The sequence below is a fragment of the Scyliorhinus canicula genome, chromosome 13 (assembly GCF_902713615.1).
Source record: "Scyliorhinus canicula chromosome 13, sScyCan1.1, whole genome shotgun sequence".
NCBI lineage: Eukaryota > Metazoa > Chordata > Chondrichthyes > Carcharhiniformes > Scyliorhinidae > Scyliorhinus > Scyliorhinus canicula.
The window spans coordinates 56,760,549-56,785,536 of NC_052158.1; the positions used below are offsets into that span (position 1 = coordinate 56,760,549).

General features: G+C 48.5%; 1 protein-coding gene across 2 annotated transcripts in view; it reads left to right on the forward strand.

Moving 5' to 3' along the window:
• The window catches only part of LOC119975522 (ephrin type-B receptor 1), a 657,403-nt gene that overhangs the window by 534,025 nt on the left and 98,390 nt on the right, over positions 1-24,988 (forward strand). The window contains exons 8-9 of one of the 2 annotated variants that reach the window (XM_038815308.1): positions 7,559-7,667; positions 8,690-8,820. In XM_038815308.1, the coding sequence (XP_038671236.1) occupies positions 7,559-7,667; positions 8,690-8,820 (240 nt within the window). The remainder of the gene's footprint in view (positions 1-7,558; positions 7,668-8,689; positions 8,821-24,988) is intronic. The other variant, XM_038815309.1, reaches the window with a different exon arrangement.

Below are 24,988 nucleotides of genomic sequence, written 5' to 3' on the forward strand. Positions count from 1 at the left end.
AGGCTACAAAATATGGAAGACATATATTCAGTGCGAAGCAGGGACAAATCAAACGGGGCAACAAACAGAGAGAGATTTTAATCTGCACTATCAAAGCCCCCTCCTCAATTTAATATAGTCCCAGCATGTAGAAAACAAGTTCTCCAAGCCAGATCAAACTCTACCGTGACCATCAGAATCTGTAGCAGAATAATGAGGCAGCAATGCTTCCGATTGCATCTGTAGTCAGTGCCCCGATTTGGTGTGTTCAATCTGGAACTGAGCCACAGTAATCCCGGGGGTGTAATTAATTCATTCAAGGTTGCACTGGTTCATTGCACATCATTGGCTGCAGCGATCAGTGGGACTGTCCTTCTGTAGTAAGTGGATATCCTCAAAATGCTGAGGTGCTGATCAAAGACTACTCCCTGGAGAGAGTGTATAGGAAAGAATGACCAAAGTTACTATACTATACCACCTTTCATGACCCCAATATGTACCAAAGCATTTTACATTCAATGGAAGTATTAATTTGAAACCTAGCCACTGCTGTAATGCAGGAAATGCAGGTGCCGATTCTTGTGTATCAAACTTCTACAAACAGGAATGTGACGATGAGCATAATTTATATGCTAGTTGAAGACACCAGTGAGCACATCCTAGAATATTTCCACTCTCAGGCTCAGTCACAAGCCAGGGAAGTAAGCTATGTGGGAAAGTTAGAGAAGCTGTAAAGTGTGCTTGCAGCTAGGTAACAGGTTAGGTTTATCAAAAATTGACGGGTCCTTTTCACTCCATTTGAAGTCAGCTGGCCATATCCTGAGCTGTTCCAGTGGCTGACTTTGTAATTGAATGACCTATTGTGGGATTCAGATTAGGAAGGATTTACATTGAACACTGTTGACTGATCTCAACCATGGCTGCTTTCTAGTGGCTGCAATTGCTTTCAGGCACTGGAGTAAGTAGAGTGGAGGAGATCAACTTAGGTTCCTGCTCCAGGTGAAATAACCACTGCTGAGTACCATGTGTCAGAGGTAGGTTCTTTACTCAGAGAGTAGTAAGGGCGTGGAATGCCCTGCCTGCAAAAGTAGTAGACTCGCCAACACTAAGGGCATTTAAATGGTCATTGGATAGACATATGGATGATAAGGAAATAGAGTAGATGGGCTTTAGAGTGGTTTCATAGGTCGGCACAACATCGAGGGCCGAAGGGCCTGTACTGCACTGTAATGTTCTATGTTCTATGACTGGGAACATTCAATGAAGCAGGTATAGGCTTGATGTGATGCCCCTCAAATCTAATAGCCCGCTGACACTTTTGACCAAGAGACCACAGTCCTGGTGAAACTCCCATTGTGGAGGTCAGTATTTAAATAAGGAAATCAAGAGTACTACCAACACCATGTTACTTTATCATGGATCTTCAGAAACAATTGGGTCTTAATGAAGACATTCCCTCAAATTCCATTAAGCCCAATTCTAACAGGAGTCCAGTAACAGAGACAATAATGCCCAGCAAGTACAATACAAGGTAGAATTCAGGCAAGGGATCGTTCTCAGACTCAGACGTTCTGCGGGCGTCAGTTGGGGGGGAGTGTGGAACATGACAGGTCTCTCCTGCATCTTTGGCCTCTCCATGATCGACCGAGATGTTGGCAAGCTTCTTGATGGATGAATTTAAGAAGCAGCAGCAGGCATTTGCTGAGAACCTGGAGGAGGCAATCGAGGGCCCCTATTCGGGTGGACTTGGAGAAGGTGGAATGGCGGATAGAAGTGTGGATGGGTGATACAGATAATGAAGGTGGCGCTGTCCGACTATGGTGATCGGATCGTCTCCCTGGAGGCAGAGATGGCGTTGCAGGCTCAAGAGCATAAAGTGGTGAAGGCCAAGGTGGACGATCTGGAGGACGGCAGAATTTAAGTATCGTCTGGAAGGCACTAACTCTTTGGACTATATGTCTAGGATGTTTGGAAAGTTGGTGGGAGATGGGAATTTGCTATCCCCTCATGAATTGGACTAGGCCCATCTGTCGTTGAGGTAGAAGCCTAGATCCGGGGAGCCACCACGGACGATCATATCAGGTTTCATAGATACCAAGATAAGGAATGGACCTTGAAGTGGGTGAAAGACGTTAGATGCTGGTTCGCTCTTAGGTTCACCTGTATCTGTATTTATTGTGAGATTTGTGTACTGTGGGGAAGGGCATGGGGCTGTTACGGGGTTTGTTGGGTGTTTTTCCTCGGTGAAGTTGGGGGTTTTATTTTGTTCTGTTCGAGCTGTTTGTAGGATGGCGGCTGAATGTTTATTTTCCTCTTGTGTTCTGGATTAAAGTTTGGTATGGGTGGGGGGCTGATTGCTGGTATAGTGTTCAGTTGTCTTTGATTTTTACCCTGTGAGGGGGAGGGGGGAGTTGTCACTCTGATAGCTGCAAAGCTACTTAACGGGAGCAAAGCAGGGGGGCATATCTGCAGCTTATTATTATTGGGGTGAATTTGTTTAATATAATGAGCTTACGTTCCTGATTTCTGTTTTGAGATTGTGTATAGGGAGGGGGACCTTTGTTCTTCTGGTAGTTGTTTGTTGGCTAATCGGGGTGGGGTTGCGAGGTGATGAGGAGGTGGAAAGCATAAACTGTCAGAGATTCTGGGTGTTCAGCTTGAGCCGTGCCCATTGGGTCGCCATTTTTGGGGTTTCGGACTCGCCGGTGCAGCAAACGGGGACGAGGGCCTAGCCTTTGCCTCATTAATAGCCTGGAGGAGAACTCTGCTTGGGCGGAAGTCACTAGTGCCGCCTAAGGCCTCGGCCTGGCTGGGGGACCTGATGGAATTCTTCTGTCTTGATAAAATCAAGCAAACCATGATGGTGTCGGTTAAAGGATTCTACACGAGGTGACAGCCTTTCATCTCCTTTTACAGGGGGGTGTTTGTCTTTTTGTTAAGGGTTTGCATTCTTAATGAGTAGCTGAGAGGGGGGAAGGAGTTTGGGTGGGTGTGGTTTGTATATTGTATTGGTGTTTGCTCTACAGTTGTTATATTGCTATAATGACTTTGTTTATCATAAAAATATTTATTTTGAAGAAATTGAAGGCTTCAGCTCCTGATTGTCCATATGTAAATTGATTGGGCCTCATACCCGCAAAATTACAACTCCAATTCCTTGGGCGGGATTCACTGACCCCTGCCGGGTTGGAGAATCCCCGGGAGGGTGGGGGGGCAGCGTGAATCCCGCCCCGCTGCTCCGACGCCAGCTGCCGTTTTCTCTGGCGTCGGTTTTCAGGCAGGGGTGGGGATCACGCCACACTGGTCGGGGGCCGTTGGCAGCAGCTCCCCCAGAATTTCTCCGGGCCCCGATGGGCCGAGCGGCCATTGGTTTCTTGCCAGTCCCGTCGGCATGGATTGGACATGGTCCCACACAGCGGGACCTGGCAGGTAAGTTGGCTGGTGCGGTCATCGAGGGGATCCGGCCCTGGGGGGGGTCCCCCATGGTGGCCTGGCCCGCGATCGGAGCCCGCTTGTGCTGTGGGGGCACTTGTTCCTTCCGCGCCGGCCCCTGTCGGGCTTCGCCATGGCCGGCACGGGGAAGCCACCCACCTGCGCTTGCGCCAGAATACGCCGGCCGGTCTGCACCTGTACTGAACCATGCTGGTGGTTCTGCGCATGCGCTAACCCGCGCAGTCCCTTCGCCGCCGGCTGCTGCGGCGCCAACCCCTCCGGCGCGGGCCTAGCTCCCAGGAGTGCAGAGAATTCCACAACTTCAAATCGGCCCGATGTCGGAGTGATTCGCGCCATTTTTTACACCGGCGTCGGGATATCGCACTGATTCGGGAGAATCCCGCACCTTGTGTGTGGAGACGGTGGGGGAGTGAAACTTGCTCCCATAATCGACAGTGCTCTGTTACTGCAGAACTGAGATATTAAGCTGAAAACTATTTGGTATCAAGACACGATAGGTTGTTCAATGTGGATTTGCCAAGTTATAAACTGCATCATAGAATACCTACAATGCAGAAGGAGACCATTTAGCCCATCAAGTCTGCCCCGACCCTCTGACCCCCACCTATGCCCACTGGGTCCCTCTATCCTTGTAACTCCACCTAACCTGCGCATCTCTGGACAGTAAGGGCAATTTTAGCGTGCCCAATCCACCTAACCTGCACATCTTTGGCACACATTAAATGAAGTTGGCCAAAACCTTTTCCTGTCGGCGCACAGTTCAAAGATATTGGCCACAAACAAAGGCGTTAGGTTCTGGATTGGGGTTGGTGTATCAATATGTGATGGTATGCCTCACTTAAACTGACTGGCTCCACAGGAACATTGCTTTGTGGTCATTATTTTTAGTGTACATTTTAGTGGCCTCTACTTGGTCAGCTTCAAAATCCCAAGTGGAGTAAGCCTGGTGCTGTTCAACTCAAACCAATTTCTGCAAGGGAGACGAAAGTAGGCACCTCGTTTTCATAAGGGACCAAAACCCCTGTGTTTAGTGTCCAAAATGGGCACCTCCAGTGCTGCTGTTACCAATATGGCAGCATCCATAATGCTGGCAAAGAGCATGTGACATTACACCACAAACCTCCATTGTGTTTGTGAACCCTCTCCGAAATAAACCAACGTGTCACTTTTCTTCCTCCCAAAGCAAGGGCAGCTTGTTAAATACTGTCCTCAAAGACAATGGGCGCGATTCTCCGCACCCCACGCTGGGTGGGAGAATCGCGGGAGTGCCAGGCGAATCACGACACGCCGCCCTGGCACCCCCCGCGATTCTCCCACCCCCCCAAAAATGGCCGCTCGGAGAATCGCCACTCGCCGTTTCTCACGCCGACCGGCGATTCTCCGGCCCGGATGGCTTGCCGAACCTGACCAGTTCACGCCAGCGCCAACCACACCTGGTCGCTGCCGGCGTGAACAGCGCACGACAGGTGAGTGTGGGGCCTGTGGGGGCGGAGGGGGGGGGGGGCGGAGGGAGGATCGAGCACCACGGGCGTGCTCAGCAGATGTCTGGCCCGTGATCGGTGCCCACCGATTGTCGGGCCGGCGTCTGTAAACGCCGCAGTCTTTTCCCTCCGCCGCCCCGCAAGATCAAGCCACCATGTCTTGCGGGGCAGCAGAGGGGAAGACGGCCAACCTGCGCATGCGCGGCTGACGTCACTTCGGCGCCGCCGGGCACGTCATTCCCAGCACGCCGCTTTGACGCAAGCGTCAAGGCCAGGCACTCAGGATTCACGCGGCGCCGATCCTAGCCCCCCGGGGGGGGAGAGAATAGGGGGCGAGGAGCGGCCTCCGAAGCCGGAGTAAAACACTCCGGATTTCACTCCGGTGTTGGCACTTAGTCTCCCTTTGGGAGAATCGCGCCCAATGGGTGTCTTTCATCCAAAGAAATGACTTAAGGATAGGATTCTCCGGTTGTGCCCGCCTGGCAACCACTAAATTCCCACCCAAGATCAATGGACTTTTACATGGTCCGCGTCTCACCCGTGGCGACCTTGCGGCTGGCGGGAAGGAAGAATCCAGCCCTAAGTATAATTTTGGACAATTTTGGTAGGCTGCTTCCTGCCAGACCTGGATTCACCCACTCTTAGGGGGAGACCTAACCAAAATAAAAATGTACATTCTGGGCAGGATTACAGAGATCATTCCCAATGCTCCGCTGTATAATGGCACTCTGCATTTTTCTCCGGCCTCAGTGGGGAATGCCTCGCCGAGGCTGCATTCAGTCACATTTCCTGCACTGAGGGGCTCCGCTCATCAGTGCAGGAAGAGATTGGGTGCCATTTTAAAATGGTGCCCTGATCTCTGCACCTCCATCCCCTCCCCCCTCCCCCAACATAGAACATAGAACAGTACAGCACAGAACAGGCCCTTCGGCCCTCGATGTTGTGCCGAGCAATGATCACCCTACTCAAACCCACGTATCCACCCTATACCCGTAACCCAACAACCCTCCCTTAACCTTACTTTTTTTAGGACACTACGGGCAATTTAGCATGGCCAATCCACCTAACCCGTGCATCTTTGGACTGTGGGAGAAAACCGGAGCACCCGGAGGAAACTCACGCACACACGGGGAGGACATGCAGACTCCACACAGACAGTGACCCAGCCGGGAATCGAACCTGGGACCCTGGAGCTGTGAAGCATTTATGCTAACCACCATGCTACCGTGCTGCCCACCTCCCGATGACCTCCCGATGCTCCCAATGCCCCAACCCGACTCCCCACATCCCACATCATACGGACAGGGCATCCCCAGGCCCGCTATCTGGCGTGGGCAAAAAGCCACTTGGGCACCTCGGCACTAGCAGCCTGGCAGTGCCACATGGGCACCCTGGCTGTGCCAGACTGTCAGCCGAGTGGCACGGCCAGGGTGCACAGATGGCACTGTTAGGGTGCCAGGCTGGCAGTGACAAGGTGCCTGGGTGGCGTAAGCAATGCCAGGCTGCCACTCTACCCAGATACCAACCATAAGGGGTCCTCCAATCGCCTGGGAGACCCCTCCCACGTGCCATTCTGCCTGTTGCCCGTTTGTGAGGACGAGTGTTAAATGGCGCCCGGCTGAGGTCTCCAGTGATGCTGATAGATCCCGGGGGACGGTTCGAATTGGCTTTGGCAGAGTTAAGTGAGCTTATGTAAGCAGAGTTAAGTGAGAAGCGCAATGTTTCCAGCCCGACACGAAACGCGATTTGAGCCTCTCCCACATGGCACGATGGTAGAATCGCACCCAATAACCACACCCCTCCCAAAGGCTGCAGTTAATTAAAATGTTTGACACATTTAAATGCTATGCTATTACAGATGTAGGACTAGATTCTCCAAACCTCCCCGTGGCATGGGTCTTGGCGGTGGGAGGCAGCACGCCGCTGGCCGGGTTCTTGACACTGTCAATGGGATTCACGTAGATTACATCCCTCGCTGCCGGGAAACATGTGATGGGAGTGCAGTGCCAGTGGGTCCAGAAGATCCTGTCGGCATGAATGGCGAGAAGGTCTTCCTCAGTGTTTACCTCACCCTAGCAAGGCCATTATTCCTAAAGAGCCTGGATACATCTTGACAATTGAGCCTGAGTTGAGGGCTTCCAGACTTACCAACTGGACTTACCAACAACTTCAGATTCCTACTCCATTGGATCCTTCTGGTCACTGTTTCTCCATTCTGGCAGTAATCGGATGGACTGCCATCCTCTCATAACCTCCTCTAAAACACACTCTTCAAATACATTTTATTGGCCCTCCGCAGCAAGAAGTCACTTACTTTGCTATAAAGGAAGCTGAAAGTGAAGCACAGCGTGCAATGGGTTAAAGTAACTCAATTACAAGGTACTTTAAACTGAAGCCTGAAAGCAAAAGCAGTGATGGGAAGGAAATGTGCTTTGTAAAGAGGCCGAGGATTGAGAGTTTGATGCTGTCAGAGTGCATTTGACATGCATTTCATATTAACCTTAACCAGCACAGACTAAGTAGAGCTGAAATGTTAGAATTGGAGCTTTCAGCTTGATTGTAAAGATCTTCCTTTAATGGTCTCACTTGTTGCTGTAATGATTGTTGATGAAGTTCCTCACATGGCTCCATTTTTCTCCTTATAGATGACTACAACTTTGAGCTGAGGGAGCAGTTGCCACTGATTGCAGGTTCCGCAGCTGCGGGAGTGGTCTTCATTGTCTCGCTGGTGGCTGTATCAATCGTCTGCAGCAGGTCGTTATGGAAACGCATTCTGACCTTTTTCTCATAAAATGCTCAGAGAAAGTGTTTTATTGAATTGACCATTCTGAATGAAAGATTATTTGTAACCTGGTAACAAAGGTGCATCCTAGTTGTTGGGAAAGTGTCTTCGTGTTCTGGTCTACACAGTCTAGTCAAAGGGCTGACCAGGTGAAAACTCCTTATTATCGGCCACATAAGTGGAGACATTTTGATCGTCTTATTGGATTGATTATTTCCCATCATGTTCCTCTGATGGAGGAATTTAGAGCAAGGGGGCCTCCATCTCAGGGCCTTTGTAATACTAATAGGTTATCCTTCAGTCTCCACCTGGAGTACTGTGCTCCGCAGGGGGTATCACACTTCCAGAAGGATATATTCACCTCAGAGAGGGTGTGGCACAAGTTCACTAGAATCACGCCAGGGTTAAATTATGGGGCGGGTTGTATTCCTTCAGTAAAGGAAATTGAGGGACAATCCAATCAAGATGTTTAAAATGTTAAAATTCATCGACGGGGTAGATACGGAGACATAATTCCCTCTGCTGGGGTAATGGAGAACAAGGTTAGGGGAGACACAATCTGCAAACGTTTGATTTAGACCTTTCAGGAGTGAAATCAGGAGACACATTACATAAAAGGTAGTGGAAATCTTGAATCTTTCCTCTTTTTAGTAGTGGATGCTTAAGCTTTGATTGAATCTTTCAAGGCCAATTTTTCTTCAGGAAGGAATCAAGAATTATGGAGCAAAGATGAGTAAAAGGAGTCAACATGCAGATCAGCCTTGATCTGACAGAATGGTGGAACAGGTTTGAGGGGCTGAATGGCCTCCTATTTTTAGCTGTTGCACCAGGCGAATCTTTGACAGATTTGCTCCCCCAATGGGTCAGTTAACGTTTGGCCTTTCACTTCTGGAAAATGATAGCAGCAGAATTCTAACACTGCAGGCTAAGTTTGAAATATTTACTGCTTCTTTTCATTATTGGAATGAATCATATTGTTTGTTTCTCTCTTAAGTCTCCTCGCACCGCACAGCTTCTCCAACCAAGAAGAATCACGTGTTTGTGTTTCTTTCGGTGACAGGAAGCGAGCTTATGGCAAAGAAGCTACTTACAGTGATAAACTTCAACATTACAGCACCGGGCGAGGTGAGTGATCACATGCAGAGATTCAGCCTGCAACAATACTAACTCATGATGTGGAGATGCCGGCGTTGGACTGGGGTGAGCACAGTAAGAAGTCTTACAACACCAGGTTAAAGTCCAACAGGTTTGTTTCAAACACGAGCTTTCGGAGCACTGCTCCTTTCTCAGGTGAATCTGAGGAATTCATCTGAGGAAGGAGCTGCGCTCCGAAAGCTCGTGTTTGAAACAAACCTGTTGGACTTTAACCTGGTGTTGTAAGACTTCTTACAATACTAACTCAAACACCACTGTCTGACAGTGAAACCCAGTAAAAGCACCGTGAAACTGTTGGATTGTCATTTTAAATCGAAGCGCCCTTCAAAAGAGAAAGGGACTTCCTACTTGGTCGGACTTACAAGTGAATCTTAACTGATGTCTGAGGTGGCCTCTGCTTACCACTTTAGCACAGTGGTTAACACTGTTGCTTCACAGCGCCAGGGTCTCAGGTTTGATTCCGGCTTGGGTCACATTCTGTGCGGAGTCTGCACGAGCTCCTCGTGTCTTCGTGGGTTTCCTCCCGGTGCTCCGGTTTCCTCCCTTAGTCCCAAAAGACATGCTCTCAGGTGAATTGGACGTTCAGAATTCTCCCTTTGTGCACCTGGACAGGCACCTGAGTGTGGCAATGAGGGGGCTAGATTCTCCGCAACCCCGCGCCGAAATCGCGTTTGGCGGGGGCGCGGTGAATCCAATTTCATGCCGAAATCGGACCCGGCGCGATCCGTCAATTCCCCGGTACTCGAGAATCGGCATGTTCACTGAGTACTCCGTGCAGCTGGGGGCCCATTGACAGAGGCCAGCCTAGACGATCTTCCGCTCCCGACTGGCCGAGTTCCCGACGGCGTGTTTCTAACCACCTATCGCTGTTCGGGAAGCTTGCACAGCGCCTGCGGACTCAGTCCCCGACCGCCCTGGTTGGGGGGGGGGGGGGGGGTTGCGCGAGGGGATCGGACACTGGGGGCCTTATGGGAGCCTAAGTGCTCATTTAAATATGTAACTGGATCTCGCCCAGCAAGGGCGTTCTGAGTGTTGCAAATCTTAACGGCCTCGTCGCATCACCCTTAGTGTGGAGAAGTGAAAAGGGAAATGAAGAGGGTGGAGCTAAGGTGGGAGAGAGACAGGCCATTGATTTCTCCCTCCAGGAATATTCTTGATCAGGGAAGGTCCCGTCGGGGTTTTCAGCTTCTCATGTATCTGTGGGTAAATGGATTTGAGTTGTCGATATGTCATGATCCCATTAAATAGGAGAAGAGTTCAGAGGGACTGAATGGTTTCCTCCTGTCCCCATGTTCCTATGTTCCACTCAGTTACATTGTGAGGGCAGAAAGGAAAGGGCAACCTCAGTGAATTTAAACATGTAAGGGGTGATTTTACGCCCGTGTTAGTCAGGAGCACAAACAACGACATGGGTGCAAAATCTTGCAAGTATCGGAAAATAAGACTCCCATCGGCGAAATCTAATTTTCCGATTATCCTCACCCTTGCTGGTGTTCGAGCGTTGGGCAGGAACCTTACTTAAATACATTCTGATAAATTTTAATATGATTAGCGGACTTCCCCCTATGTTCCTCCCACATTTATAAATCCTCCCTTGCTGACATGAAGCAGTTGAAGATAACCGGCCGGGGTTGCTCAAGTAAATGTAGCTTTGGCCAATAGGGGGGGAGGTTGGGATTGGAGGAGAGAGGGTCATGCTTCTGTGGGGTGTACATTACCAGGGTATATGGGGGTTACCCTGGTGCTTGTGGGGGGTGTTCTCCGTATCTGTGTGGGGAATATTTTTTGAAAATATGCCCCACATGAAAACCACGCCCCCAGAGTTTCTGTACGCAGAGAGAGCGCCAGAGAATCGGAGAGGAAGCTCGACTGTGCATTTGGAGAGCTACGCACTCATCCAACACTCTGCACTGAGTGGGCAGTTCCACCCATAATTTTGCATTTTGGGTTATGTTGAAAAGGAGAGAAGCAAAAAATGGAAAGCAATAAAATCGATGTTTATGGGAACGAATTAGAGAGTGATTTGATGGAGGATTTTAATATTATGACAAGATAGAGCAGTGCAGATAGAAACAGAATAGCTCAAGTGAGCGAGGGGTCTGGAAGAAGGGTATATAATTATAAGCTAAATGTAGGACAGAGCGCATTTTCATACACGGGTTTGTGGAATATGCCCTCAGTGTGAGTAATTAGAGATTGTGCCAATGTTTAACAATGGGTTAGACAGAATGGTGAAGGAAAGAGAGATTAAAGGAATCTGGAAACGGGGACAGATGTAAGTTTAGGACCCATGAAACATAAGCTACACCTTGGGCTAACAGGCAGTACCCAAATTGATATTTCTGGCTCCTTGAAGGCAGGTGAGTTGTGGTGGGATTAGTAGGCGCATAAAAGGGAAATGGAGCCCTAGATTTTGACAAAGTTGAAATTTTGTAAACAGTGAATTTATGCCCACTCCCAGCTTACCCGTTGCTGTGGTCTTCAGCAGTGTTACCTCGGCTGACGCTGAGGTACTGTGCTGAGGGGCGGCATGGTGGCACACGATTAGCACTGCTACCTCACAGCTTCAGAGTCCCAGGTTCAATTCCGACCTCGGGTGACTATCTGTGTGGAGCTTGTACTTTCTCCCCGTGTCTGCGTGGGTTTCCTCCGGTTTCCTCCCACAGTCCAAAGATGCAAAGATTAGGTGCATTAGTTGTGCTAAATTGCCCCTTCGTGTCCAAACGGTTATGTGGGGTTACTGGGTTACAGAGATAGGGTGGAGACGTGGGCTTAAGTAGGGTGCTCTTTCCAAGGTCTGGTACAGACTCAATGGGCCAAATGGCCTCCTACTGCAGAATACATTCGATGATTCCACTGCCTGCTGTCCCTAATTGGCTGGACACGGAGCTGGCCTGTTGATTGACCAACCTTCCCAAATCTCCCCTGCCAGCATGACCGCTAGCCCAATGCTCGCAAATGGTCCGTGCAAAATATTCCGCCGTCTGTATAATTCCATGTTTATCACTGATCATGGGAGAGGTGTTGGAGGTTAAGGAGGCTGATATAGACACAGAGCTGTGGTTTGCTAATTGATTGGCGAGTTATAAACAGCAAGCACCAGGACCGGTACAATAATGCCACAGATGGACAGCAGTGTCTTACAAGGATGTACAAGTGTGTGTTTTGTGCAGAGTAAATTAAGAGGAGTATATTATCAGCAGTAAATGGTAATGCATCTAACAGCTTATATGGCACTGATGTTTACACAACACCCTGTTAATGGGAAGTTGTTAAACTCCCAGATGGTGCCAGCTGGCTAATCGCACTCATCTGAAAATATATCGAAATAAACACTGTCACAGCTCGAGATTGAATATATTCCTGCGTAATCTCAGTTTACATGAAAGTGTCAGGGAATTCTGAAATATGGTGAGCCATATTATAGACACTTAATGCAATGCAGCCCCTCCAAATTGCTGTACTAAGTAGACAGGGGAGCTGATTTGTGAGTGGTTTGCTCAGCTGCAGCACACTTTACATCCTTGTTGCTGACAGCTCACCCTCAGCACTTTGCTCTAATTGCATTACTCACTGACTAAAAGCTGCTGCTGTTTGCTTTTTCAGTCTGATTCTGTTCTTCGAGGCAGTTTATTTAAGTAATGCCGCAAGGTGGTGTTCGCTCACTGCCATCATTCTATATGTTGTACTATCTTACTTATCAGGCCCACGTGCCTGCAACTCCCTCGGCCATTGTCAGGAAAGTGGGTCAGCGCATCAGGAATTGGTTATCGTATTCTATCATCATTGAATTGATGTTGGTGGTTAGGGAGGAGGCAACAACAGCCCTCCCAGATTGGGAAGGGAAAGAGAAAGCTGGAGTAGCAGTTATTCAGCTATCGGGTGACAGGAAGAGGACAGCACACAGATATTGGGGAACGGAGAGAACAGCATACAGATATTGGGGAACGGAGAGAACAGCTTACAGATATTGGGGGACAGGAAGAGAAAGAGAACAGCACACAGATATTGGGGAACGGAGAGAACAGCATACCGATATTGGGGAACGGAGAGAACAGCACACAGATATTGGGGAACGGAGAGAACAGCATACAGATATTGGGGAACGGAGAGAACAGCACACAGATATTGGGGAACGGAGAGAACAGCACACAGATATTGGGGAATGGAGAGAACAGCATACAGATATTGGGGGACAGGAAGAGAACAGCATACATATATTGGGGAATGGAGAGAACAGCACACAGATATTGGGGAACGCAGAGAACAGCACACAGATATTGGGGGACAGGGAAAACAGTACCTGGATATCGGCAGACAGGAAGAGAACAGCATACGGATATTGGGAGACAGGGAGAGAACAGCACCTAGATATCGGGGGACAGGGACAGAATTGCACACGGATATCGGGGGACACAGAGAACAGCACCTGGATATCGGGAGACAGGCAGAGAACTGCACACGGATATTGGGAGACACGGAGAACAGCACCTGGATATCGGGAGACAGGGAGAGAATTGCACACAGATATCGGGGGACAGGGACAGAATTGCACAGGGATATCGGGGGACAGAGAGAACAGCACCTGGATATCGGGGAACAGGGAGAGAATTGCACACGGATATCGGGGACAGAGAGAACAGCACCTGGATATGGGGGAACAGGGAGAACAGCACCTGATATCGGGAGACAGGCAGAGAACTGCACACGGATATTGGGAGACACGGAGAACAGCACCTGGATATCGGGAGACAGGGAGAGAATTGCACACAGATATCGGGAGACAGGGAGAGAATTGCACACGGATATCGGGAGACAGCGAGAACAGCACCTGGATATCGGGAGACAGGGTGAACAGCACCTGGATATCGGGACACTGGGAGAACAGCACCTGGATGTCGGGAGACAGGGAGAACAGCACCTGGATATCGGGAGACAGGGAGAACAGCACCTGGATATAGGGAGACAGGGAGAACAGCACCTGGATATTGGGAGACAGGGAGACAATTGCACACGGATATCGGGAGACAGGGAGAACAGCACCTGGATATCGGGAGACAGGGAGAACAGCACCTGGATATCGGGAGACAGGGAGACAATTGCACCTGGATATCAAGGGACAGAGAGAACAGCACCTGGATATCGGGAGACAGGGAGAACAGCACCTGGATAACGGGAGACAGGGAGAACAGCACCTGGATATCGGGGGACAGGGAGAACAGCAGACAGATATCGGGGGACAGAGAGAACAGCACCTGGATATTGGGAGACAGGGAGAGAATTGCACACAGATATTGGGAGACAGGGAGAACAGCACCTGGATATCGGGGGAACAGGGAGAACAGCACCTGGATATCGGGGGACAGCGAGAACAGCACACGGATATCGGGGGACAGAGAGAACAGTACAAGGATATTGGGAGCAGGGAGAGAACAACACACTGATATCTAGGCCAGGGGAAAAGTGCTTGGATATCGGGAGGGGTACAAAATGGGCTACACTGGATGGAGGCTGTGCTGAGAAATTGTGGATTGAAGCAGCGTGCTGCAGAATCTTTCTCAGCCACAGTGGAGCTGCAGGAACCCTGGGAGATGCGGCTTGACCAGCTTTGGCCAATTGTGCATATATTTGATGTAAACCAGAAACAATGAGCAAATCATGCATCAAAACCTCTTTCAGTATGAAAGTGAAGCATTTTCCACAGAAGCTGAACAGAAACCCACCAATGCACATGTTTGTATAAAAAGGGTCAATGAGGTGTGAAGCCCCATGACCTATACAAAGCTGTGTGAGGGGCAGCACTAAATGTACAATAGATAGCCACCTTAACACTCTGCCAGTTGAAACTGTATGTTACCTACCTGCCATGAAGGTAGTTAGTCCTAACTTTCCAGATTTCTTAATGTTTGCCACATTCTCCTACATCTACTGTCAGACCTTGGAAACACAAGAGTGTGCACATTGACCATCATGTTCCCCCCTCCTCTCATCCACCCCACCAGAGAACACATGGGATGGGATTCTCTGTCCCGCCGCATCCATTTTCTGGAGCGGCGCATCCCCGCCAGCATAGAACATAGAACATAGAACGATACAGTGCAGTACAGGCCCTTCGGCCCTCGATGTTGCACCGACATGGAAAAAAAAAACTAAAGGCCATCTAACCTACACTATGCCCTTATCATCCATATGCTTATCCAATAAATTTTTAAATGTCCTCAATGTTGGCGAGTACACTACTGTTGCAGGTAGGGCGTTCCACAGCCTCACCACTCTTTGCGTAAAGAACCCACCTCTGACCTCTGTCCAATATCTATTACCCCTCAATTTAAGGCTATGTCCCCTCGTGCTAGCCACCTCCATCCGCGGGAGAAGGCTCTCGCTATCCACCCTATCTAACCCTCTGATCATTTTGTATGCCTCTATTAAGTCGCCTCTTAACCTTCTTCTCTCTAACGAAAACAACCTCAAGTCCATCAGCCTTTCCTCATAAGATTTTCCCTCCATACCAGGAAACATCCTGGTAAATCTCCTCTGCACCCGTTCCAAAGCTTCCACGTCCTTCCTATAATGAGGCGACCAGAACTGTACGCAATACTCCAAATGAGGCCGTACTAGAGATTTGTACAACTGCAACATGACCTCATGGCTCCGGAACTCAATCCCTCTACCAATAAAGGCCAACACACCATAGGCCTTCTTCACAACCCTATCAACCTGGGTGGCAACTTTCAGGGATCTATGTACATGGACACCGAGATCCCTCTGCTCATCCACACTACCAAGAATTATACCATTAGCCAAATATTCTGCATTCCTGTTATTCTTTCCAAAGTGAATCACCTCACACTTCTCCACATTAAACTCCATTTGCCACCTCTCAGCCCAGCTCTGCAGCTTATCTATGTCCCTCTGTAACCTGCAACATACTTCCGCACTGTCTACAACTCCACCGACTTTTGTGTCGTCTGCAAATTTACTCACCCATCCTTCTGCGCCCTCCTCTAGGTTATTTATAAAAATGACAAACAGCAACGGCCCCAGAACAGATCCTTATGGTACGCCACTCGTAACTGAACTCCATTCTGAACATTTCCCATCAACTACCACTCTCTGTCTTCTTTCAACTAGCCAATTTCTGATCCACATCTCTAAATCACCCTCAATCCCCAGCCTCCGTATTTTCTGCAATAGCCGACCGTGGGGAACCTTATAAAACGCTTTACTGAAATCCATATACACCACATCAACTGCTCTACCCTCGTCTACCTGTTCAGTCACCTTCTCAAAGAACTCGATAAGGTTTGTGAGGCATGACCTACCCTTCACAAAACCATGCTGATTATCCCTAATCATATTATTCCTATCTAGATGATTATAAATCGTATCTTTTATAATCCTCTCCAAGGCTTTACCCACCACAGGCGTTAGGCTCACCGGCCTATAGTTACCGGGGTTATCTCTACTCCCCTTCTTGAACAAAGGGACCACATTTGCTATCCTCCAGTCCTCTGGCACTATTCCTGTAGCCATTGATGACCTAACAAAAAGCCAAAGGCTCAGCAATCTCTTCCCTGGCTTCCCAGAGAATCCTAGGATAAATCCCATCAGGCCCCGGGGACTTATCTATTTTCACCTTGTCCAGAATTGCCAACACTTCTTCCCTACGCACCTCAATGCCATCTATTCTAATAGCCTGGGTCTCAGCATTCTCCTCCACAATATTATCTTTTTCCTGAGTAAATACTGACGAAAAGTATTCATTTAGTATCTCGCTTATCTCCTCAGCCTCCACACACAACTTCCCACCACTGTCCTTGACTGGCCCTACTCTTACCCTAGTCATTCTTTTATTCCTGACATACCTATAGGAAGCTTTTGGGTTTTCCTTGATCCTACCTGCCAAAGACTTCTCATGTCCCCTCCTTGCTCGTCTCAGCTCTCTCTTTAGATCCTTCCTCGCTTCCTTGTAACTATCAAGCGCCCCAACTGAAACTTCACGCCTCATCTTCACATAGGCCTCCTTCTTCCTCTTAACAAAAGATTCCACTTCTTTGGTAAACCACGGTTCCCTCGCTCGACCCCTTCCTCCCCGCCTGACTGGTACGTACTTATCAAGAACATGCAATAGCTGTTCCTTGAACAAGCTCCACATATCCAGTGTGCCCAATCCTTGCAGCCTACTTCTCCTACCTACACATCCTAAGTTATGTCTAATGGCATCATAATTGCCCTTCCCCCAGCTATAACTCTTTCCCTGCGGGGTATACTTATCCCTTTCCATCACTAATGTAAAGGTCACCGAATTGTGGTCACTGTTTCCAAAGTGCTCACCTACCTCCAGATCTAACACCTGGCCTGGTTCATTACCCAAAACCAAATCCAATGTGGCCTCGCCTCTTGTTGGCCTGTCAACATATTGTGTCAGGAAACCCTTCTGCACACATTGTACAAAGAATGACCCATCTAATGTACTCGAACTATATCTTTTCCAGTCAATATCCAGTTAATTTATCTCAAGAGGGTTGGAATATAAAACCAGCGATGTGCTATTGAGCCTTTATAAGGCTCTGGTTAGGCCCCATTTGGAGTACTGTGTCCAGTTTTGGGCCCCACATCTCAGGAAGGACATACTGGCACTGGAGCGTGTCCAGCGGAGATTCACACGGATGATCCCTGGAATGGCGGGTCTAACATATGATGAATGGCTGAGGATCCTGGGATTGTATTCATTGGAGTTTAGAAGGTTAAGGGGAGATCTAATAGAAACTTACAAGATAATACATGGCTTAGAAAGGGTGGACGCAAAGAAACTGTTTCCGTTAGGCGAGGAGACGAGGACCCGTGGGCACAGCCTTAGAATTAGAGGGGGTAAATTCAGAACAGAAATGCGGAGACATTTCTTCAGCCAGAGAGTGGTGGGCCTGTGGAATTCATTGCCGCGGAGTGCAGTGGAGGCCGGGACGCTAAATGGCTTCAAGGCAGAGATAGATAAATTCTTGATGTCGCGAGGAATTAAGGGCTACGGGGAGAATGCTGGTAGGTGGAGTTGAAATGCCCATCAGCCATGATTGAATGGCGGAGTGGACTCGATGGGCCGAATGGCCTTACTTCCACTCCTATGTCTTATGGTCTTATGGTCTTAATATTTGGAAAGTTAAAGTCTCCCATAACAACTACCCTGTTACTTTCGCTCTTTCCCAGAATCATCTTCGCCATCCATTCCTCTACATCCCTAGAGCTATTAGGTGGCCTATAGAAAACTCCCAACAGGGTGACCTCTCCTTTCCTGTTTCTAACCTCAGCCCATACTACCTCAGAAGAAGAGTCCCCATCTAGCATCCTTTCCGCCACCGTAATACTGTCCTTGACTAGCAGCGCCACACCTCCCCCTCTTTTGCCCCCTTCTCTTACCTTACTAAAACACCTAAACCCCGGAACCTGCAACAACCATTCCTGTCCCTGCTCTATCCATGTCTCTGAAATGGCCACAACATCAAAGTCCCAGGTACCCACCCATGCTGCCAGTTCCCCTACCTTATTTCGTATACTCCTGGCATTGAAGTAGACACACTTCAAACCACCTACCTGAACACTGGCACCCTCCTGCGAAGTCAAATCTGTGCTCCTGACCTCTATACTCTCAATCTCCCGTACCCCAAAGCTACAATCCAGGTTCCCATGCCCCTGCTGAATTAGTTTAAACCCCCCCAAAGAGCACTAACAAATCTCCCCCCCAGGATATTGGTGCCCCTCAGGTTCAGATGTAGACCATCCTGTCTATCGAGGTCCCACCTTCCCCAGAAAGACCCCCAGCAGTGGGAACCTCCGCCCTGCTAGCCGGCCAATGGGGTTTCCCGTTGTGGGCACCCCCACGCCGTCGGGAAATCTGCGGCCGTGAGTGCATTGCCGGCGAAGCGGATGATCCCGCTGATGGAGAATCCAGCCCAGAGCTTCACATTGCCCCAGGTCTGCTCATTGGGATTTGTGCCCTTTCATTCTTCTCCATCAATTCTACCCCTCCTCATTTGGCCTTTACAAAGCCTGAAAGTTAAAATGACAATCAATTTCTCACCTTGAAAAAAAGCTCAAATACCTTTTGCTCCCAGATTTTGTCCATTGCTTTTAAATGACAGTCGCTTTGAATTTGAAAGGCAGCATTTAAAGGATCACACAGTCTCAAAATGTTGTGGCTCCTGCTGTAAGCTCATCTGGTACAGAGAGTGTGAATTATCGCCACTTTACACAGATTCAGGCCTAAAATAACAATCCCTTTACTCCAGGTTTGGGTCTCAGCTCTTGGATGTGCACCCTCGCTCTCCACACATTCACATAGTCTTCATTTGTAGTTCATGCGTACGGTCAGATGTGTGTAGTACAGATGTCCGTATGTATATGTGACAGAAATGCTTGCATATGTATGATACACGTGTGATATGTGTGTATGAGATATGTGTGCATGTGACATGCACCTGCATGTGTGTAATACCCTTGTGTGTATGTTTGCATGTGTGTGATGCAAGTGTGCCTGATACTCATGTGTATATTACTCTTGTGTTACTCATGTGTGCTACATCTGTGTGTGTGCGGTAAACTTGTTTGTGTGGGATACCTATGTCTGTGTGATACCGATGTCTTTGTGTGATACACGTACGTGTATGTGGTTCACACATATGTGTGTTATACGTGTATGTATATGATACAGTGTGTGTTTTCCACATGTGTGTAATACATGTTCATGTGGCTTAAGGTACATCTGTGTGTGTGGGAATGTGTTTGCATGTGAGGGTATGTGTGTGATATGCCTGTTACGCGTGTGTGTATGTGACACATGTGTTTGCATGTATTATGCAGTGTATGTGATATACACATGTGTGTGAGTTACATTGCGAGTGCGTGTATAACACTGAGTGTGTGATTATGTATGTGCGTGCATTTGTGTGTGTGTGTTGTTTTTGTGTGTTTTATACACCTGTGTGTGTCCGTACATGTGTGTTTGGTACACCTGGGTGCGTGTGTGTCTGTGTGTATATTTGATATACCTATGTCTGTATGATACTGGTGTGCATGTTACATACCTGTATGTGCATGAAATGTACCTGTGTGTGTGAAAGACCTGTGTGTGCACATGCAGTGCTCCTGTGTGTATATTTTTAAAAAATAAATTTAGTGTACCCAATTCATTTTTCCCAATTAAGGGGCAATTTAGCGTGGCCAATCCATCTACCCTGCATATCTTTGGGTTGTGGGGGCGAAATCCACGCAAACACGGGGAGAATGTGCAAACTCCACACACACTGACCCAGACCCGGGATCGAGCCCGGAACCTCAGCGCCGTGAGGCAGCAAGGCTAACCCACTGCGCCACCATGCTGCCCTCTCCTGTATGTATACGATACACATGTATGTGTGTGTGTGTATGTGTGGCTTCACATCATAGATAGGTAGTGTTCACAGCTGGAAACTCATTTCAAATGAATGTGGGCTCAACCCCATCTGTGTGATTGGTGAAAGATATTTGGAGACACAAGTGTTGACACCAGCCTGCAAAGGTGGGGCAGAGGATTGGGGCAAAGGGTGCCGAGGACTTTGTAATCCATGCTGGTTGCAGTCTGAAAAAGGTGCAGCTGATACAGGTACACGTCACACATGCCCAGTGTGAGCTTTTCACTGCACTTAAAATGTCACAAAGCCCTGAGGCAGGCTTGTCCAAACTCTATTTACATATCTTTCTCACTCAAGGGGCCGAATGAACAAATTTCAGAAAGATATTTGGCACCACAGTGAACTGAATGTTAAAAACATGTTGAGGTTTTAAGGAAGGAAACAATCGTTGAACAAATGTAAAACAATGTCACAGCAATACTTTGTTGATGTTAAAAAGGGCAAGCAATAAAAATGACCAGAATATTGGAGAGTTAGTGTATATGGGTGGGAGTGCGTGGGTGTGTGTATGTGCTGGTGTGTGGTGGTGAGAGAGAGGGAGGACATACACACAAACATATGCCTAAAAGATTCCCCATCTTAAAAGAAAAATATCTTTAATTTTGATATAAATTACAATGTACCATAATACAAATGTATATATGTTGTTTTCTGCAATAAATGCACACTATTTCCCTTTTTCTGTCCATTGCATAGAACCATAGAAAGGTTACAGCACAGAAGGAGGCCATTCGTCCTATCTTGTCCATGCCAGCCCAACAATACACAGAAGCCCTTTCTAATCCCACCTTCCTGCACCCGGTCCATAGCCCTATAGTTTACAGCAGTTAAGGTGCAGAACCAGGTAGTTTAGGGAGATTAGGGTCTCTGCCTCCACCAGCAACTTGTACAGCAAATTCCAGACTCCCACTACCCTCTGCGTAAAAAGGCTTTTGCCGCAAGTCCCCTCTACACCTTCTGCCGCTTATCTTGAATCTATGGTTCTAGAATTCTCCACCAGGGGAGACAATTTTATCAATTAAGTCCCCCCTCAGTCTGCTTTTTTCCATGATGTGGAGATGCCAGCGTTGGACTGGGGTGAGCTCAGTAAGAAGTCTTACAACACCAGGTTAAAGTCCAACAGGTTTGTTTCAAACACGAGCTTTCGGAGCGCAGCTCCTTCCTCAGGTGAACTTTAACCTGGTGTTGTAAGACTTATTTTTTCCAAGCAAAATAACCCCAACCTATCCAATCTCTCCTTGTAGCTACACTTTTCTAGTCCTGGCAATATTTTTGTAAACCTCCTCTGCACTCGCTCCAGAGCTATTATGTCTTTCCTGTAATGTGGTGACCAGAACTGCACACAATACTTCAGTTGTGGCCTCCCAAGTGTTTTATACAATTCTAACATTATGGGTGGAATTCTCCGTTCCAGCGGCTAAGTGCCGGTGCCAATGGAGAATCCTCTGGTGGTTCACGCCGGGGAAATCGGCGCGATCCCCTCACCGATTCGGGTACTGGTGAGGGGCTAGCACCGGCACCGTGTGAACCACCCATGGATCATACGGAAAACAGTCAGAGAATCGCATTGGTCGCACCGGCTGTGCTGGAACCCTAACCCCCCCAACCCGACACCACAGCCCACCTCCTGGCCAACCCCCACCAATCCCACCAGCCCTAGCAGAAGCCCCCCCCCCGACCAACGGCATGGATCCCGGATAAGTATGGCGACACTGGACACAGTCCGCAGCCGGCGCACCGGGTGCCTGACCGCTGGGGCCACACGAGGCCCACGCTGTCGGGAACTTGGCACATTGGAAGGAGAGCATCGTGGGTCGGCCGGCCGATGACACACCAACGGCCGTGCGACTGCGTGCGCTGTGCGTCCCGATGATACTGATCTGGAGGGGGGCGGAGCATCGCGGACTGGCGTCAAACAGCACCTGCCCCAATTCTGGCTTAGGGATCCATTCTCTGCCCGATCTCTGATCCCGATTTTGGTATCGGGCTACAGAGAATCCAGCCCTATATCCTTACTTTTATATTCTATACCTCTGCCAATGAAAGATGGCATTCCATATGCTTTCTTAATAACTTTGTCTAATTGAACTGCTGCATTTGTGCACTTGTATGTCAAGATCTCTCACTTCATCTACCGCTCTTAGTATATTCCTATTATACTCCCTATAACTGTTTGATCTCCTTAAATGCATAATTTCACAATTCTCTGTGTTAAATTCTATCTGCCACTTTTTCGCCCACTCCACCAACACATCACTTGGCCAATCTTTGTGTCATCCACAAATTTCCCTCGTGCCCCCCACATTCACGGCCAAATCGTTAATATAACACAAACGGTAAGGATCCCAATACCGAGCCCTATGGAAAACCACTTAACACATTTGCAAATGCGGCTATCGACTTATTACTATTGTTTCCTATTACTAAGCCAACGTTTTATCCAATTTGCCACATTGCCCTATCCACCTCAGCCAAGTCCCTTCTCGTTTCTGCAAAATTAGCCTTTCCCCAGTTCAAAACTTTTACTCCTGTTTTATCTCTGTCCTTTTCCGTGGTAAATCTAAATTAAGTATCTCTTACTTACAGGAAAAGACACCGCTCTTTAATAATTTCTAATAACTTCATAAGGGACGGAATTCTCCTCCCCCCCCCCCCCCCCCCCCCCCCCCCCCCCCCGCCGGGTCAGAGAATCGTCGGGGGGCAACGTGAATCCCGCCCTGCCGCTCTGACGCCAGCTGCCAAATTCTCCGGCTCCGGCGCCGGTTTTCAGTTGGGAGCGGGGATCGCTCCGCGTCGGTTGGGGACAGTTGGCAGCGACCCACCCCCCGGCAATTCTCTGGTCCCTGATGGGCCGAGCGGCCACCCGTTTGCGGCACCCCGCCGGCGTGAAATGGACATAGTCCATCCTAGGCGGGACTTGCCTTGGAGGGTGGTTAGCGGGTTCCTCGGGGAGGGGGTGGGGAGATCTGGCCCTGGGGTGGGCCCCCATGATGGCACGGCCCGCGATTGGGGCCCACTGATCTGTGGGCGGGCCTGTGGCATGGGGGCACTCTTTCCCTCCGCGCCGGCCTGTAAGGCTCCGCGATGGCCAGCGCAGAGAAGAAACCCTGCGAATGCGCAAAAACACGCCAGCGGTTCTGCGCATGTGCCAGAACACGCTGGCAGTCCTGTGAATGTGCCAACTCGCGGCGGCTGGCGGAGGCCCTTCGGCGCGGGTTGGCATGGCGTCAACCCCTCCAGCGCTGGCCTAGATTCCACAACTTCTGGGCAGCCCGGTGCCAGAGTGGTTCACGCCGTTCTTTGGCGCCGGTATAGCCCCCCCCACCGCCGATTCTGGGAGAATCCCGGCCAAGATATTTCACTATAAACAGTCAGTTTCTGTTTTCTCATATCACCAAAAGATGGGAATTTCAAAACACAATTCTCCAACTTTACTTTTTCCAATCTTTTGTTTGCTTGAACAATTTCTTCAACTTTGGCATCATGTATTTTAGTGCTCAGTTCTTAAACATGAAAACTGTCTTGTTTGTCTAGCTGATTAATTCAGCTGCCCAATCGTTATGGGCCAGGGTTCAGAAAACTCCAACGTAGATCATGGAGTTCACCTGACCCACAACTGTTTATAGATTTTGGTTATGAGGAGCATAAGGGCCTACTTTTGAGGTGTTATGCACTTTTAACCCAAAACAAAGGTTATTCTACAAATTCAGTTAACATTTCTATAAATACACACAGTAAGCATTTTATCAACTACAAACATAAATACCCCACACAGCTACAGTTCTCTCTCTCTATATATATATATATATAACCCTTAATAACTTCCCTTTCTGCTGTTTCAACTTGACAACAACATCCAATAAACCAGAAAAACCCTTTTACCTAAACAGTAGATTGAATTCTTTCCAGAAAACAGGTTGCACTGTTAAATTATCAAGTGATCTGGACACCTTTTAACATGCAGAGAGAGAAGAGAAGCTTTCTTTCTCTGAATCCAGATTCCAACTGTGTAAACTGAAAGTAAAACTCAGAGCCACGGCCGGCTCCAGCTCAAAACGGAAGTAAAAGCCAGAGCCACAGCCCAGCTCCACCCACACAATGACATCATTGAAGCCATTTGATAAACACACATTTCTTAAAGGGACACTCCCATGACACAATTAAACTTTGGAGTGCTTTTACCATTTTAGAAGCTGCCGTATCCTTTTGTGAGGCCCTACCACCATAATTGCTGTGGGGTTAATATTTCCAAGTCAGGCTGCTAATGTAATGATATACAAACCACTCTACCCGATTTCTAACCCAATGTATTTGAATGCTGTGGAGGCCTGACTTGCAGTCTTGAACTCCAAGCCCGTTAATAACAGCATTTTCAAATTTACTATTACCAGTCCACAAAAACTCATCCAAATGTGTCATGAAGATGCCGGAAGGTTTCCCTCCATGGTGCCAATTAAACATGAGGGTCTGCTTTCAACTGAAGGCGGCCCAGCTTTAACAAACCGGCCTCACTGAGAAATATCAAACTCATTCAACCCATATACACATTTATTGAACTTCCAGAGTACCGTTTCTGTTTTTAGCGCCTCTTTAGAAAAAATTCTCTTTCAAGCTGGTGATTGTGTAAGAAAGCAGCTTTAATTTCTATCGACTTTCATTCCCAAACATTTGTGGCTAACAGAGCCAAAAAGATC